Source organism: Rhopalosiphum padi, chromosome 1 (assembly GCF_020882245.1).
Source record: "Rhopalosiphum padi isolate XX-2018 chromosome 1, ASM2088224v1, whole genome shotgun sequence".
Classification (NCBI taxonomy): domain Eukaryota; kingdom Metazoa; phylum Arthropoda; class Insecta; order Hemiptera; family Aphididae; genus Rhopalosiphum; species Rhopalosiphum padi.
Window position 1 is genome coordinate 25,030,722 of NC_083597.1, and position 18,578 is coordinate 25,049,299.

The 18,578-nt window shown below is 25.2% G+C and overlaps 4 protein-coding genes and 1 long non-coding RNA gene across 6 annotated transcripts; 2 read left to right on the plus strand and 3 right to left on the minus strand.

Moving 5' to 3' along the window:
* Positions 1 to 280: 280 nt before the first annotated feature.
* LOC132918051 (serine/threonine-protein kinase meng-po) lies at positions 281 to 4,897 on the minus strand. Its single transcript, XM_060979114.1, has 5 exons — positions 4,667 to 4,897; positions 2,909 to 3,238; positions 2,522 to 2,736; positions 2,027 to 2,337; positions 281 to 769 (listed from the first exon to the last, which is right to left on the minus strand). The coding sequence occupies exons 1-5, from the start codon at positions 4,769 to 4,771 to the stop codon at positions 483 to 485; spliced, it is 1,248 nt and encodes a 415-aa protein (XP_060835097.1). The 5' UTR covers positions 4,772 to 4,897; the 3' UTR covers positions 281 to 482.
* A 4,278-nt stretch (positions 4,898 to 9,175) lies between these two features.
* Positions 9,176 to 15,271, minus strand: LOC132931009 (putative sodium-coupled neutral amino acid transporter 10). Of its 2 annotated transcripts, none has more exons than XM_060997188.1 (11): positions 15,174 to 15,271; positions 14,159 to 14,315; positions 13,972 to 14,089; positions 13,730 to 13,903; positions 13,449 to 13,555; positions 13,250 to 13,371; positions 12,666 to 12,814; positions 11,422 to 11,558; positions 11,113 to 11,343; positions 10,926 to 11,025; positions 9,176 to 10,344 (listed from the first exon to the last, which is right to left on the minus strand). In XM_060997188.1, the coding sequence occupies exons 2-11, from the start codon at positions 14,234 to 14,236 to the stop codon at positions 9,671 to 9,673; spliced, it is 1,890 nt and encodes a 629-aa protein (XP_060853171.1). In that variant the 5' UTR covers positions 14,237 to 14,315; positions 15,174 to 15,271; the 3' UTR covers positions 9,176 to 9,670. The 2 variants fall into 2 exon arrangements, with proteins under 2 accessions (XP_060853171.1, XP_060853180.1); XM_060997197.1 differs by lacking the exon at positions 15,174 to 15,271 and adding an exon at positions 14,398 to 14,670.
* On the plus strand, positions 11,838 to 12,672 carry LOC132931035 (uncharacterized). Its single transcript, XR_009662320.1, has 2 exons — positions 11,838 to 12,147; positions 12,244 to 12,672. It is a non-coding gene; the product is annotated as an uncharacterized LOC132931035 (long non-coding RNA).
* On the plus strand, positions 14,678 to 15,310 carry LOC132931029 (ubiquitin-fold modifier 1). The gene has a single exon (XM_060997217.1). The coding sequence runs from the start codon at positions 14,828 to 14,830 to the stop codon at positions 15,101 to 15,103; it is 276 nt and encodes a 91-aa protein (XP_060853200.1). The 5' UTR covers positions 14,678 to 14,827; the 3' UTR covers positions 15,104 to 15,310.
* Positions 15,174 to 18,434, minus strand: LOC132931022 (inactive serine/threonine-protein kinase 19-like). Its single transcript, XM_060997208.1, has 6 exons — positions 18,036 to 18,434; positions 17,736 to 17,917; positions 17,444 to 17,670; positions 17,223 to 17,379; positions 15,334 to 15,428; positions 15,174 to 15,263 (listed from the first exon to the last, which is right to left on the minus strand). The coding sequence occupies exons 1-6, from the start codon at positions 18,052 to 18,054 to the stop codon at positions 15,224 to 15,226; spliced, it is 720 nt and encodes a 239-aa protein (XP_060853191.1). The 5' UTR covers positions 18,055 to 18,434; the 3' UTR covers positions 15,174 to 15,223.
* Between the last annotated feature and the right edge of the window lie 144 nt (positions 18,435 to 18,578).

Below are 18,578 nucleotides of genomic sequence, written 5' to 3' on the forward strand. Positions count from 1 at the left end.
CTGCAGTATTGCGTAGACTGAATAATAATATACATTTCATATACCTAAACATACAATTATAAAAAATAATAATTTTAAATATACATTTGAAAATATGATAATTAAATTATTTTTGTTAATAGAATATATTTTTCAGGCTCGTAAAAAATGTGTTAATTAACTGTTTATCTTACCAGTTGCCATTAATATGAAAAAAATATAGATGATTATCGGCCCCTTATGCCCTAATGTATATAATGTACATACAGGCTACAATAGGTACATATTATATAGACATATAGTATAGTATGTAGCAATTGTATAATTAAAAAAAATTACAATAAATATAATTATAGGTACACTATTATTAAAAATGTAATTATATTAATGATAAAAGTGTGATCCACATATAAATTTATAGGTATTTTTTTATACAAACATTTTATATTTTGATACAGTCTCATATATATTTTAACCTTTGTAGGAAACCTTGCAATAAAAGTCTATCCTTCACGTTTAGTCAATGCGTATAATTCATTTTCTTCGCTAACATTACTATCTTTACGGGATAAACTCAATTTGCTGGTCCCTTCGCTAGAATCTTCTTCGTCCTCTTCTTCGATAACACTAGATTGGATCCACTGTTTAATACGTTCCTTCTTCGCAGCTCTATCAACAACAACAGTTTCGATTCCACAGTTGGAAAAGGCTAACAGGAATTTCTTATTTTCTTCCTGGTCTGTTTGATAACTGTATAAAGATGGACTCAGCTCATCTATATCGTCTGAAACTATTTAAAGCAAAACATAATAAAAAATTATGATAAAATATTTCGATCGTAAATTTCACAAATTTAAATTTAAATCATTTAATTACATTTCAAATATTCAAATTTAATTCTTTTGAATTAAATAAAACATAGATTATAAACATGATAAGTTATATCGATGAAATTGTATGAGTATGAGAATATTTTTCATTAATTTATTTATCAATGATAATATTTTGAATTTTATAATAGTTTTTTTTAGTTTAAATGATTTTTTTGCGATTATTTATCAACTACGTCTTATAGAAATATTAGAAATATAATATATTAATAAAATAATAAATAAGTAATAAGTTTATGATTTTTTTTTTTTAATGAAAGTTTATCCTTCACGTTTGGTCAATGCTGTTTTATTAATGCTGACTTAAAACTGCTAGATTAAAATAGTTTTTATTACTTTTATTATTACAAAAAAGTAATTTAAACATAAATTTAAATAATTTTACTACAATTGAGAAGATGATTTGTATTAAAAAGAGATACCTAGTTCCAAGTGAAAACCCCTTGTTTACTATACCTATACCTACTAGAAAGAATAAAATGATATGATTAAAGTGTCACAGACTGACTCGTCTACATTTACGGTACATAGTTCATAAAGGTGGTAAGTTTAATGACCTATGAAAGGAATGACGATGGAGAAGTAAACTATGAGAAATTTGAAAACTGATGGAAGTAAAGATAAATGTTTAAAAATGTCAAGATCTCTGAACTACGGATAGAAAAAGATTTCGGGACTCGTGAGTCATGATAGTAGTATAATACGTATATTATGCCCAGAGCCAGGCGATGATACATAAATTAGTTAAAAGGAAAATTACTTGGAAAAATCTGACATTTTTATAAAAAATAAATGATTACTATTAATTTACCTTATTATATTGTTATTTGTTACATAACAAAAATAAATAGATAAGCGTATAAGTAATCCGTTTTTAAATTAAAAGTGATAATAAGTATAAAAGATATCCCGAAAAAAATAAAATATTATTTAAGATATATGTATATTGTATACAATATATATATTTTATTAGCTTTTAGTCAGCGACAATACCTCTACAATTATTTTAGTAATATAAAATTACACTGTGGTATGTTTATGTTACACTGCTTATATATAGTATAATATAGTACCAATATCTACATATACATTTATAAATAACAATACAATCTATCCAAATAAAGTGTACACCAGAATACGAAACAATTTAATATTACCTTTACTTTTGTCCAACATGTATTTGGATAACCACCGTTCGTCAATAAAATTTTGCACTTCGTCCAAGACACTAGGCCTGGACTGTACATTGGGTTGTAGGAACTTTCGAAACATTCTTTGTGCATTGGACGTTAACATCTTGAACAGTTTAGGCCTCCTAAATGGACTCATTATGCCATTGCTGGACACCCAATATACATAACTGACGAACCTCGGGTCTTCGGAACTGGCTTTCTGCCACGGCAAGCACCCGGTCAAACACACAAACAACACTACTGCAAACTGCCAAACATCGTGTGAAGTTTCTACTCTATAAACATATATATAAAAAAAAACAACAAAAAGTTTTAATATGCCTACATCAAATAAAATATGTGTAATATTAAATAAATGTACGTAAATGTTTATTAAAATCGTATTTTATAAAAGCTTAGTACACGAATAAAATGATAATTTTTAATGTTTTAAATTTCAAAATTTTTATAATGTCATACTTGTATTTGTGTTCGGTGTCTATGGCTAAGATTTCAGGAGGCATGTAAGGGATCCATTCGTTTCGACGGGTTACCCAATTGCCGTTTTTTCTCGTCTCACCAAAGTCACATAGTTTTATTCTCGAGAAATCGCTCTTAAAAACTAAAATATTGTCTAGTTTGATATCTCTGTGGACTAGGTCATAACTGTGGATATACTGTATCGCAGAAACCAACTGGACATATATATATATATATTACATTAATATTTATACATTATATATTATATATATATATATATACATTATAAATATAATAGGTATGAATAACTCGTTGTCTCGTTATGTACCTATTTGAGTTTTAAATACGATTCATAACATGTTTAGCGATCCAATAGCTAATAACTACCTGTTTCGCGACGCTTTTACTATACAACTCTCCGATTCCGGTGTCGGATATGTTGGATGTGAGGTCGCCCAACGGCGCATACTCTTGAGCAAACACGTAAAAACTGGCTGTCTGGAAAGCCACGTCGAACGTGGACACAATGTTACGATGTGCGCTTAAATGATAACTGAAATGGAATTCCCGATAGAAGTCCTTAACGGCCGTGTAATTTTTGGGCAGTGATTTGAGTACCATCTCGTTATCCGTGCCCCGGTGTTCAACTAACAATATTTTTCCAAACCATCCTTCGCCGACAATTTGCACAATATCAAAAGTTTCGACTAAGTCTATCTAAATAAAAAAAAAAAAAAAGGTATCATTAGGTCAATTTCAATTGCTATATGTGTCCTTTCATCTATTGCAGAATATATAATATATACTGAAAATGTGAAATGAGAATATTATGACTTTTTCAATTGATATGTATATATATAATATATATACAGTACTACAGTAAAAATAGAAAAAATGAGAGTAACAATGGCGTATAAAATAAGCTAAATAAAAACAGAATCCTTTATAAAGGAAAATAATAAACTTTCGAAGAAATTATTAAAAACTAAAAATTAAAAAATTAAAAATTAAATAAAATAGGTATATATTTTTTTAAACCAATATGACGTATGTATAATTTTTTATGCACTAGAAGAAATAAGTAATTAGTAATTACCTAATAACCATGTATACTGTACATAGTGTACATGTTAGGTTTGATTGGTTTGATCCTTATTTAATATTTATTGACTTTTAAAGCTCTATACTAATTTATATTGTAGGTGGGTACTAGATATAATATAAAAATCGCGGAAAAATTATCCATAGAAACCACCGAAAAAATATTTGAAATTATTATAAAACAATATTATAATAATAATACTTTTCGTTTCTTTTTTGTTATTCGAGTTTAATTGTATCTAACTTACAGATTAAATACAATAGTTTACAAATTAAGTAAACTGTATATTTTGCTCGAACAGTCGAACTAATCGAAATGTAAAATTGTTATGAATAATTGAGTACCAATATTATTAAGATTAGGTAATAATATTATGCATACCACGCCTTGGTGGCTTGATGCTTTAATTATTATTATACTCACTCATGGGTACTACGGGGTAACTAAATTGTTTTTTCTAAGGCTTTACCTCATTTGTATGATAAAGAGATAATAGTGATAACATTGTCATTATTACTTTAATATTTATATATTATATTATGTATAGGTTTCAAATTTTGATTGGTCTATTGTGTTTGAATGTATACTATAAATCACATTTAGTCACATGCAATTCATTATTTGTTATAAACATATCGCCCATATCTGCAAATGTATAGTTTAATATAAGATATATACTACACTATATTAACATATAGGTACCTACATTAATTGTTTGGCTGGTGCGACAGTAAAATGTAGAAATTATACCACGAATTATAATATAAATAATAATATTGAGGTTACTGCGTAAGTATCCGATTAGATTAATTAAAAAATTATGTTACCTTTCGTGAAAATATATTAAAATTTAGGATTACATAATATTTTGTTATTAAATTATTAAGTAGGTAAATTAGATTTTAGGACCAAGTATGACATAAAAATACTATGGAACCACGATTTTAATATAATTAACAAATATAAATAAGTAAGAATCAGTTACTATAGACTACAGTTCATATGTATACCTATTGTTATTTAATACATAAGAACATATTTACCTTTTCCAATTCAAATTCTCGAATTTTGGACACATTTCCTGCATGTTTCAATTTTCTTGATACACCGCCGGATTTACGTTCAAATTTAAATTGACTTTGTGACATGATTCATATAATTTCACATATTAAACTTTTTATCGGATTAAAATTAATACAAAATTTAAATATACAATACTACGAACGTCAAATATAATTAATATTTGTTAAACAGAAATGATTCAACACTTTTTAGCTTTTATAATACGTTCGACAATGCAGTATATTTATGTCAGACTCTATTTTAAGAACAATTATTTCCCCTTCTCCAGTTTTAAAAACAAAACAGAACTGCATCTCTAACACCAATCTGATAAAGATGAAACAGTTTTAAAAATGAAAAATTTAATATTTAATATATTATGTCACTATATCTTGTAAATTGTAATTTCTTTTGTTTTCTTAATAAAAATTGATAATTTATGACCAATGTGGTAATGTAGTTTCTAATGATACCGTGTCAAGCCTAAGCGTTTAAAATAATAAAATAAAATATAATAAAAATATCTGAAGTTGTTTAAATATTATCTGTAAGACTGCAACTATAGGAAACCAGACTAGGTAACACAATACTCTTAATACTAAACAAAGTTATAAACTATAACTTATAAATTATAAGACATTAATATGTTTAACCGATGAGGATACGACGGGTAGGTGCCTACTGCCTAATAATAGTGAATAATATCTGCTATATGTACACCTATAAGTCTAAAAATGTTTAAAATATTATAAAATATTTTTGGATAGACACCTAGTAAAAAAGCACTAAAAACTTAAAAGCTTCGTAATTACAAACATAACATAACACGTGCTTGGCCTATAGGTATTTTAATTCAAGCTTATTTTTTAAGTTTTCCAATATTTTAGTTATTCCCAGTTTATTTTGTATGGCGAATTGGGTATAATAAAGTGAAAGTATTTTCTAGTAGGTTTTTTGGAAAACATTATATTATTTAGATATATATATAAGCACTATTTATACATAGGTACCTAAAGGTTTTTAATCCATTAAATTATATAATACTTATATTATCCCAAAATATCGTGAAATACTGAAATGTACCTACGATAAAATATAAACATGTATAGTCCTACATATAGCCATATAGGTAAGTATGCTATAATTTGTAGATATAATAGCATAATATGCGTTCAACTGACGAATTAAATCTGAACTCACTACTCAGTGAATTCTCAACTCTGAAGGCATAAAAATATTGAAAATAGATAATTTCGTGGATTAAAAATAATTGTGGTAAAATGTAAATATTGACTAAGCAAAACCATAAAAATAAGATATATATTTTAAAATACTAGATAGTTGATTGTGAAACATGATAAAACCATATCGAATAAAAAACAAATTTAAAAATAGACAAAAAACGACACGAATGACTCGATAAGTGAAAATTGATAAGCACCTATGAAAATATGTATAATATTTTTACATGTTAGAAAAACTAAATATTTTGAATATTGATCAAAAAATATAAAATTATAAATCTGTCAAAAATATCAAAACTCAGTAAATAACAATTATAACAAAATATTTACGAATAATGTAAACAGTTTGAATAGAGTGAAATGTTATATGTACACTTAGGTACAAATGGTACAATGCTTCAATATCAATTATCTAAATAATATATACTTATCTAGTTATCTGTTTTCTTATTCTATTACTTAACCTACTTTTGAACTTACATATTTACTCTGAATACTTGCATGATAGCAGTAAGGACAGTTTTAAAATAAATTACTTTAAAATATCAAAAAATGATGATTTATTATAGACAATTTTGGTAAGTAATAACAGTTAAAATTTAATAAACAACTTTACTTAACAAATGAGTAATGACAAACTGAATTCCACAGCGTTTGCGACGCTTTGTTCAAGATAATTGAATACAATTTGTTTTATTTAAATAATAATACATTATTTTATATTTTTATTTGAAATAAACAATCTGTTTACATAAGAACCATAATATGCACAATAAGCCTATATGCCAAGGGTGGGGGGTTGATTAAGAAGCAGTCACGCAGAGATGTGCATCTTTTCCTCATCGATAGTTTTCATATTAAAATCGTTAAATACCTATAGTGTTGGGTTGGAGATATATATATAGTGGAGCATCGGAGGGACCAGAGACGTAAAATGTATAAATGCTATATTTTGGAAGGTAAGTGGACATTTCCTCCCCCCCGGATATTTTCGGCTCAATAGGACATTTCCCCCCCCATATTTTTATTTCTAAATATTTTTATTTACTAATTATTATATTAATATAATAAAATAAATGCAATTATTATTTTTATTTTTTCTTAATGTGTAATAAATTTAATTATTTTTATAATTATAATTAAATTGTAATTTAATACATTTTTACATTATTAATTAATTTGAAATACATAATAATAGTAGTAGTAATAATAATAAAAATCAAAATAATAAAAAAATAACTAGAAATTGCAACATAGATATAAAACATTTTATAAAAACTCTTTAATGTCCGATTCTTTAGTTATCCCTAAACGGCTAAATATATATTTTAAAGCCTTTTTTCATATTTTTTTTTGATTTATATATTCAACCATACCAGTTTGGATATTTAATCATTTAATTTAAAAATTAAAATAATTGCTATACTGAATTTGATCTCTGAGGTGCTTCAATAAACATCTAAATATTTTGGTGTTGAGTTCTTATTAAACTTTTAAATAGGTATAATGTATATGTTATTAAAACCTTCACTGATATTATTTGTTTTACCTGTTTTTTTTTTTTGTAGCATTAGTACATTACATAAATAAGGAGGAAATATTATAGTTTTTTAATATGGGGGGGAAATGTTCATATTAAAAATGTTACTGGTGGGTGGGAATGTCCTACTATACCGAAAATAGCCGGAGGGGGGGAATTCCGCCATTCATTTTGGAACGCTTGGAAGTTGGAATTTGTTAGTGTATTAGATTTTTTTAGTTGTGGTCCATAAATCTAAATTGGCTTAGTGTATTTACAATTTGTACTTAAGATTGATACTAACATTTTTAGATAAAAAATAGCCAAGCATGCACAAACGAAGAAGTCTAAGCCTAAGTATTTTGATACGGTCGATACGGACGTACTTATTCTACATCACTCGTTTGTATAAATTGAGTCCCAAGTACTTAACTGTATTTTACGTGAAAATCTGGATATTATTTAGAGCAGTGGTTCTAAATCTCTTTAGGACTACAACTCAAATTTTTCCCTGAAAATCTATTGCGACCTTCATAGTTGCACTTATATAGGATGAATAGGTAGTTCTAAAAATTCAAAGTTTGTTTATTACATTGTACTACTAAGTAGTCTATAGATTTAATTTAAGTTTAATTTTACAAATGTATTTTTATTTTTTTAATAAGGAGGCGAAAGGCGAATGTGAAGTGTGTGTTAGATTCCTGCTGTGGTTGATAACAGTACGTAATAATGTATATACCTAGTTTATGTTTATAAACAGTATAAAATATCATAAATGTCTACGAATCTATTAAGTTAAAAAAAAAATTTCTCACTACCCACCATTGAGTCGTAACATTTGCAACCGGCGACCCTAAGTTTGAAAAACGCTGATTCAGAGTAACCACGGCATTTATTCTGTGGAGTAACAGTTGGGCCACTAGCAACTACCCTGGTTAGGTTTTAGTGTAAACGTTGTGTCGATTTGTTGATCGATTTAAATTCGCCATTTGATAAATCACTCCGTCACTCGGAGTACGGATATAAGGTTAAGATAATTTTTAATACATAAGTATAAAACAATCTATACAGAATACAGATCAAGCACAGCACAATAAATATATAGGTGCCTACTACCCATGTAATATGTAAATGTAATAAATAAGGAAGTTAACCCATAAGCGGGAGTTATATGAAAGCGACAGTTACTCATCAGTCATCTCACTTAGTTTAGGATTAATATGACTTGAAAAAAAAAAATAAATCAAAAAGCCATGGCATCACTTATTTTTAAATCGGCAACAATTTCAATTTGCCGTAAAAGGATACTTATGTAATTACATATTATAAAATATGATACCTATATACATAGAATATTAAAAAAAACCGGGGAAGCCATTCTGCTGTATACTTTTAATAGGTTAGAATATATCTCAAATTAAAAAAACTAAAAAACTAAAAACATTTAAGATTTAAATAATAAAGATGACACAGAATCTCACTAAAAACTGCAGTTAAATATTCATGGTAAACACTTTTTTTTTAAACTATTTTAATTAAAATTATGAAAAATAATTGAAAATACAAGCAATAGCTAAGACCTAAGTGGCTAAGTGCTTCCAAATATAAATGCATATATTACATAATTAATAATTATTATAGTATTTATTTATTATTTAAAAGTATCAATACATTTAAGACATTAAAACAAAAAAAAATAATAAATAAAATATATTATACTCGTGAACTTATAAGGCACATACATATATTACATTAATATGAGAAATTAAATTATAATTTAATTTTACAGGTTTTTTTCATGGAGTTTTTAGTATTACAGTTAATACATTAAAATTGAATGTAGAAGCAAATATTGAATGGTAATCAAATTTGAATAACTGAACAAATATTTAATTTTCCATTTCTTTGAAAGTAGCTTGTGAATATAATCACTTTAATAACATGACAATAATAAATACAAATTGTAATTACTGTTAACCATATAGGAACTTTAAATTTAATACACATACAAATGTTTTAAAAACTTAATAGTAAATATTAAAAATAATACAAATTTGTCCACAAAAAGGTTAAAAAAATATTGCAGCTTTATTAATTGTGCTAAGTACATATTACAATTATATTATAATTAGGTATATATAAAGTATTGCAAAGTATAGAGATCAACCATGGTAGTGGGAATGGTGGGAAGAAAAAGTAGGTATGTTTACAATGTTTAGTATTCAAATTGTTATACTAGTATTTTCAATAGTATCTATGTTATCAATATTTTTAACTCTCGTGGAGTCTTTATTATCAGCCTTTTCATCTTTATTACAATTTTCTTCTTTCTCGTCATTATTACTATTTACTGTTGGTGTCAAATCTCGTTTATCTCTATTTATTTCTATTTTTGTTTTATTAGGTTTGTTTGCTTCTTTCAATACTAAAGGTAAAGGCAACTTATCCTTAACTAATTGATTTTTTTTTTCATCCAAAGACGTATCAATTTTTTTATCTTTTTCTTTATTATTTAATTTCGATTCTATAACATTGTTAATAGGCTTTTTTTTATTTTTTTCAAACTGTACTTGACGAGCTCCTTTTAATTCTTCTAATATTTGTTTAGATTCAGCCAATATTTTTTTCTCTTCATTTTCATGATTTTTTAACTTTTCTAGTAATTCTATTTCAGGTCGTTTTTCCAATTCTTCATCCTCTTTATTAATTGCATCCTTACTAATAGTATTTCCATTATCTACTTTTACTATTTTTTCTTTTTTTACTTCAGCATTTGATTTAATAATTGGCTCCATAGGAATAGGAGGTTCAACTCTTATCTCTTCAGAAGTTTTCAATTTTGGATTTATAATGTCTTGTTGTGTAGCCATAGGTTTAAAATCCAATGTTTCAACTTCTACAACACAAATTTTTTAAGTAATAATAAAAATTATTTTATTGTTATAGAATGAAATTTTCATAATAGTTATTCACATAATTTTTTAAAATATTCAATATTATTAAAGATTTATGATATTGTATATTATATAATCATAAATGTAATTTAAATCAAATCTATATTTTAGAATTATAAATAATATACCTAACATATTAGGAGCATTAATATAATAAGATAGAATAAGATACCTCAGCCCCTGGAATACAATTTAAAAAATATGAAAACACAATGATAGATGGTGATACAAACAAAAATAATAACTAAACTTAGAAGTCTTGGGGAAATGCTCTTACTGAACTCTTTAATGCTGGTTTTCTTAAATGATCATAGTCATAGAATATTGAATTGATAATTAAACTCTTATTAGTTTAAATTTATTTTAAGAATATATTGTGCATTTATGCAATCAATAAAGAAGTTGTAGAACTTTTTTAATTTAAATATGAGTAGCAAGAAATTAATAATTAGTTAAATTTTAATTTTTATATTATTTAATATCTATCAAAAAAGTAAAAATCATGTTTTCACTTCTATACTACCTCTATGTACTGTTTTCACATTTGAAAATGTTTGATGTATGGCGTAGAGATTAGCTGAAGTTCCCATTACCATAATAAAAATACCTACAAAAAAAATAAACTGAAAAAAAAAAATAATTAATGTCAAATTAATTTTACTTTTGACACATACCTATTTATCATTTACTATAAAAGTTAGCATACTTACTCTAGCCCAAAACCTTTCTTTAGGACTTTTATTGGCCACACGTACTAAAAACATGGAAGGAAACATAACATTTATCATAACTCCTATAGTGGATCCAATCAGTCCTAATACAACTTCTATATTAGGCATTAAAAGACCAGTGACTAAGGAGAATAATACAATAAAAAATGTGATGCATTTGAAAGGGGTTTCTGCAATATGCTGTCTTCCTCCAGATACAAGTACATAGTCCTTAAGAAAACAAATTTAAAATTATATTTAACCAATTATTAACTATAAATATCATTGCTATATAAGTTTAAATCTTACTTTTGTAGCAAGTAGAGAGTATATTGATGAACGACATGGAAATATGACCAGAGGGAAACTAACAGCAATAGACATAACAAAACCAATTTTAATTATATCACTGGACAGACATTGTGAAAAACTAGTAAGAATGTTCCCTGAAAATAATAAACCATTTTAAACAAATATTTACTCAAATTAAACAGCACCTACAACAAATATGCTAATTTGTAATAATAAATAATAATAATATTTTTTAAATAATTGTATGAAAGCATTACATTTAAATTTTTTAATTGTACATGAACCAATGTACAATACGGTATTAAACATTTTAAAATTGTACAAAATATTATGTTGGCTACACTGGCAATTGATAAATAATATCACAGAATAAATGATTGTAATAATATTTTAAAATGTTGTACTGCCAAAATGCCAACACATATTATATTCCATATATATATATAGAATAAATATATCTGTGTTTATTATATATATCTGTGGTGTATAATATAGATAAATTGTGATAATAATTCATAATATTTGATAATGTGCAACAATTAATATTTACTTAGTTGATGTAAACAAAACAAAGTATTGTCGACGAAATTTCGAAATATGACTAATGTCCAATAAAATACAACAAAATATTATTTTACGATCAATAATTTAAATAATTTAATACATATCATTAAATAATAACTTTTTAAACGGAAATTTAAGTTTTCTTAATAAATCATATAAGTAAGTGAAATTGTTTATATTGAACTATTTATTTTTAATCAATAATTTATATAGTTGGATATCGTGTAACTAATTCACAATAATTAAACATTTTAGGTTATCAAGAATTATAAAATATGTCAAAAATTGAGAAGAAAAAACAAGAATTCAATGTGGAAATAAACCAAAATCGTATTAATTACTTGTATCAATTAAGTACAGTTCTAGCTGAGCAATGTCCTGGCTTATCATCAACATATAACTCTATACTGAAAGGTTTATCACAAAAAAGTTTACTAAGAGTTGATCCAGAAATGAAAAGAAATATCTGTAAGGGTTGTGATACTATGCTTATACCAGGAAAAACTGTAACATGTCGTACAATAAAAAAGACCAAAGGTACAATTAAATGGTCATGTAATTTTTGTGGAAAGTCAAAGACATTTAGAAAAAATAACAATAATTGCACGTGGTCGGAAAATCCTGATTTTTTGTTACAAACTATTATTTATGATTAATAAAATAAAATAATGTTTTACCTGTTAATGCTGAGTCATAATATGCAATATATCCTAAAATTCCTACACTAATGTAAACACTAGTGCACATATTCATTGACGAGCGTATTATTGCATTTAACTTATCCAATGATTCATTAGTGATTGTCTCAAATATATCGAACAACTGTCTATTAATAATACAAGTTAATAATTAGATTAATAATTTATTTATTTTAAAACCCTATCAACAATAATAAAATATAGAGCAATTTTTTTAATAAGAGAGTACTTATTACAAATGATTAAACAATGTATTTTAAAGATTAATTTAATTCTTAAAATGTTAAATTTTAAATAAAATGAATATAAGTATATTGTATATTATGTATTAAATATTAATATAATTTTTAGTTGTATTTAATTAGTCAGCAAATATAATAATCAAGACAGCTACTTTAATTGTGGTTATTAAAAAAATATTTTTATGAATGTATATTATAAAATTAAAATATTCTAAAATCATGGCTTATAGTATAGCAATTTTAATAAAATCATTTTTATTCAGTAAAAATCATATTAACTGTTATAGTCCATAGTAACTATAAACGTTATGTAATTCTTACGTTTGACAAAATAGAGACATTGAAAATATTGGTAAACATTGGAAAAGACCAACTGGTTTCCAAAAATATATTTCTGAAACCCAAACCGAAGAGAAAAGTTTGTCAAAAGCTTCAATGAAAATCTGAAAATGCACAACATATCATCAAACATTAAATTAATAACACAAAATTAAAAATATTATTTAATCTAAAAACATACCTTAAATACTAAACAAGCATAGAATATTATTGCTGCTGTACAAATTGTATTTAAACTATTAACATCACGTAATAACCCTAGTGGCAACACTACAAATGCAGCTAAACCTATAAACAATTTGTATTAATATATTATACGACGAAAAAAAGAAATTGCATAATATAAATGAAGCTAAAGACTAGTAGAATAATCTTAAAATAATAATATAAATACATAATTTGTATTTTTACGTATTGATTAACCTAAAACAAAACAATTTTTAATATCTTAAAATTACTTACCAATCATAATGCTTGGACGAAGAGCTGTAGTATTTTTTATATTAAACATGTCACCGATAATCTGTGGTCCTAAATCACCCATAACAACAAAGAAAGCAATACAGGTTCCCATAAGAAACATTATTATGCTCAACTCAACCGTGATTTTTCCTAATTTTCCAAACAAATGGAATGCTGAAATGAATAATATTAACAAAGTATAAATATCAAATTTTGTAAAAATAAAAGTTAGTGTTGCTTACCTAGGAATTCAAAATCTCGTGTCCTTGATTTAATAGCAGACTTTAATAGAAAATGACAAGAAGCTCTTGACATTAAATTGCTTAACACCAATAATAATGTTGAAAGTATTATTCCGCACTAGATATATGAATAAATTGAGGTATATAATTTAGATATTTAATACAATATCAATAATATCATGTTTACCTCTTTGTAACAAAATGGCATAGCTAGTATGCTAACACCAATAATGCTGTTGGCCAACGTCATTACGTGAGCTCTCATTTTCAAAATTTATTTCTCATTCGTTTGTTTTATATAGGTTGATCATAGTACCCAATAATAAATTTGCAAAATTTTTAAACTGAAAAACATTGATATTAAATTTTATATTCTAAATTATTTCATTTTAATGTTAAAATTGTAATATTGAATGTTTTCCATACTATTTTATAAATAAATAATTTTTAACAGAATGTGAAATTTATATAATTGGATATTCATTAGTCGAATAAACCTATTGCCTAGAATATAATATTGTTGAATAGAATTTAAAAAACTGCCAAGTGTTAAAAGTTAACATGAACAATACGTATGAACTCAGAAACAAACACGTAATGATGTATGATATTATCATAATGATAATACATTTTGAGAAACCCTGAACACCACATCAGCGCTGATAAGATATTAATTTAATAATATTAAAAAAAAAAAAAATAGTGAAACGTGAAATTGGTGAAAGCATATATAATATCAACTTATTTGACTGCAAATGTGTAATGTTAATCAAAATAATCAAATCTTATTAGTTGTTAAGTTTTTTAACTCGTGTATAAGTAATTGCTCAACAGTGTTATTAGAAATTTAAAAAAAATGGAAAAGTCTATTCAAACAGTAGGATTCAAAATAACATTAACGTCAGATCCAAAACTACCATTTAAAATACTTAAAGTACCAGAAGCCGCTCCATTCACTGCAGTTTTAAAATTTGCAGCTGAAGAGTTCAAAGTATCAGCCGAAACATCAGCTATCATCACAGATGATGGGATTGGTATAAACCCTCAACAAACTGCAGGTGTTGTTTTTCTAAAACATGGAACAGACCTAAGACTTATACCAAGAGATAGAGTTGGTTTTAACAAATATTAATATGTAATCTAATATTAAATTTTAAAATATCTGTTTGTATTATTTTAAGCATTTTTTTTAATATACATACCTTAGAATATAATGTGAAATAATCCCATTCAACACGCTAACAATTGTTGTTTAGCTTATTCTTAAAAGACATCCTGATGTTGTATTCATTCTAAATATTAAATATAATATATCCATTAATAAAATATTTAATATACATTTTATGTATTTTATTATATTACGTTATTATATCTTCTGATCCTTTAATTTCGTGTAAAAAGTATTTGAAACCGAGTTCTTTTATCTTTGATACTTTAGCACATCGAACTTCTAAGTCCTAAAATGATAAAAATGGAAATATGAAACTTTTATAAGTTATTTAAAGAATTAAACTAAAAACTTCCAACATTAATTTAAGATATTTTAAAAACAATTTTCTAAACTAAACATAGAATTTACTTTAACAGATTCCATATGCTCTAGATTTAATAAGACATTATTTATTTTTATGACTGATCCTGAAATGAGGTTTTAGGTTGAAAAATATTGCTGGAATAATCTTTGAGACATAGCATGGGAAAATATAATAATTTAAAAAAACTTTTTTGGGTCAATTATTTATACAAATATGATCTATTTAATTTATTTATAATCGTAAATAAATGCTTTCATTTTATTAGGTGTAAAATGTGTTTTCGATTTGATTATTAATATAGATCACAGAATTAACGTGCAGAAACATTATACTTTGTTTTATCTGTAGCATTTGTTTCCCATAGTCCTAGTGGCATAGTTCATTATTGGTGAATTTAAAATGATTAACAATTTATTTGCTTGGCCTTAGCTGTAAGATAAACAAAATTATTTGTATTTACTAATAATTATTGAAATTAATTTAATATTTTAAAATATTTTATTTCATTATTATCTAAACATTTATGTTGATTTACATCCAAAATTATTTACATTTTTAAAACTATGTTTATAATATTACCGTTATATATATCGCACAATTTGTTCTATAACTTTTTGGTCAGTAGCATAATTTATTTTTATTAGCTTCTGATTTATAAATCAATACAATTCAATAACAAGAATTATATTACAATTCATTAAAAATAAACAATTTTGAGTGAAGCAGATCAGTGAATCAATATCTATTTCTATGGACAATCTATGTTAAATTATAAAATTTTGCTTTGAGATGCACATCTAAAGGATAAGGATACATACGTGTCAAATTTCAGAATCATAAGTACAATAGACTAAACTGTAAATCATATACACGCATACAAACTTTATCTTTTATTAATATACATGAACAACCAAAAAATAAAATTGATTTAGTCTTAAGCAAGTATCTTGTAAATATTTATATTTTCCCACTGGTTTTTATTAGTTTTTCCAATAATAAAGAGAGTACTAGGAACTTATACTCTTGATCTGTTTGCAAGGAGAAAGTCTGAGAGTAAATATTGTGAAAATGGATTTATACTGACTTATTTTGAACCATCATTTAATGAGTCTAATTTTCCATGTAAGTTAAGTTATTTGTGAAAATTCAGCCAGATCCAAATTCATGGAAATTATAGTGCATGATTAGCAACAACACTATTAACAGTGGTAGGTTGTTCAGTGACATGTTTTTTGTAATGACCTGGGGAGAGTAACCTATTTTGGGGGACATCAGCAGAAATGAGAATTTAAATGAATACATCATCAAATCTAATTTTAAAAATAAAATGTTATGATTAAAAAATATACAGGATCCAAGATTTTTTTAATTTACATAGTAAGTCATTGTGCAATTCCTTATAAATACTTGAGAAACATCTAAAAAGTACATAAACAATATAATTTTTTTTCAAATGAGTAGCAAAGACGTCGATATTACTCTATACACGTGTTGTATTGTGTAGTAGACAGAGCAGACTCCAAATTGATAATCAGGTAGAATGAAATGTTCAGAAATGCTTGATAAAATTTAAGAAGTTTATCCATATGTTATGTAAAAAAACGAAATATCCTTATAGGAAGAAGGATATGGTGTATAAGTTTATTAGTCTTAAAGATTAAAATAATGGTAGGCAATTAATTTAATACTTACAAGTTACAATGTAAAACAACTTACATTTTCTAATATTTCTTGAAATTTTTTCCGTTTAATTATTTGAATAATATATTTTCGACCTTCAATGAAACGCTTTATAAAATTTCCTGATGATGGAAAAGATACCCAATAACTTTCTTGATTTCTAATCAATAAAAGTCCACAGTTGATCAATTCTCTGAAAATAAATATAGTTGTATATTAATAAGATAACAAAACCGAAATTTATTTTATTTTATTACGTCAACTCATATTGCTGTAATTTAAATTTTTGTTGTAAAGTCGATTTTTCCACTAAAAATGACTTTATTGAAGGTAAAATAATGTTTAAAAATTTTTTGACACAACAATTTTCTGGATAAATTTTTAAAGTATATTTTACATAATCTTCATATAATATTAATGCTGAAGAAGAATCAGACGTTCCAATTGTGAGTAATTGTATTTTGCACTGTTTTTTTAATATATCCTAGGGTTAACATTGAAATAATATATTTCTATAATGAACAAAGAATACAAAATATATTTACCAACCAGCTCTTTATTAATCAATGTCTTATTGTGTACTATATCATAAAGTTGATGAATAAATACAATTGGTGGATATTTAAATGTATCCTTTAAATTTGCTGGTAATAATGTCTTAATATACCTTATAGCTGCTTCTGTATCATTTGGTAAATCATTTATCACTATACTGTTGTCATCTAAAGATACTTAAACATTAGAACATATAAGAATTAATCAAACATACTTTATAGTTTAAAATATGGAGTAGTTGTAGAACAATAATAACAATTGACTTTATGTTTAAAAAATAGATAATATATTTACCAATATCTGAAGAAGACATTTCCAATTCACAGTGAATAAATAAAAATTAAACGGGTATACTTTACTCTAAATACCTACATTAATTGATTAGGTACTATTTTGTAAAAAAAAATGATATAATTTTTAAACAAATATTTATTAAGTTAATTTAGGAATTTAAACTTTAAAATTATTATTTATTACTTAATATAAACATAATTTTGTATTTTTGTGTACAAATGTACAATATAGATATAAACATAGACTTAATATAAACTAATAGAATAATTACATATAAGTTAAATAGTAAATACCATTTTTTCAATTACCATTACCACAGAACAATACTAAAGAATACACTACCCGTGCTACCAGGCCACGATGAACTCATAGCTCTTATAACTCAAGTAATAAATGAAAAGGGATATCTATTATCTTTATTCAATGTATTATCACAGATTGATAAAGATACAGATCAAGGTTTATAGATTATACAGATTGCCTCATAGTAATGTAAATATTGAAAAATCCCCGCAGCGCCTATCGTGACTGTGACGTCACCCG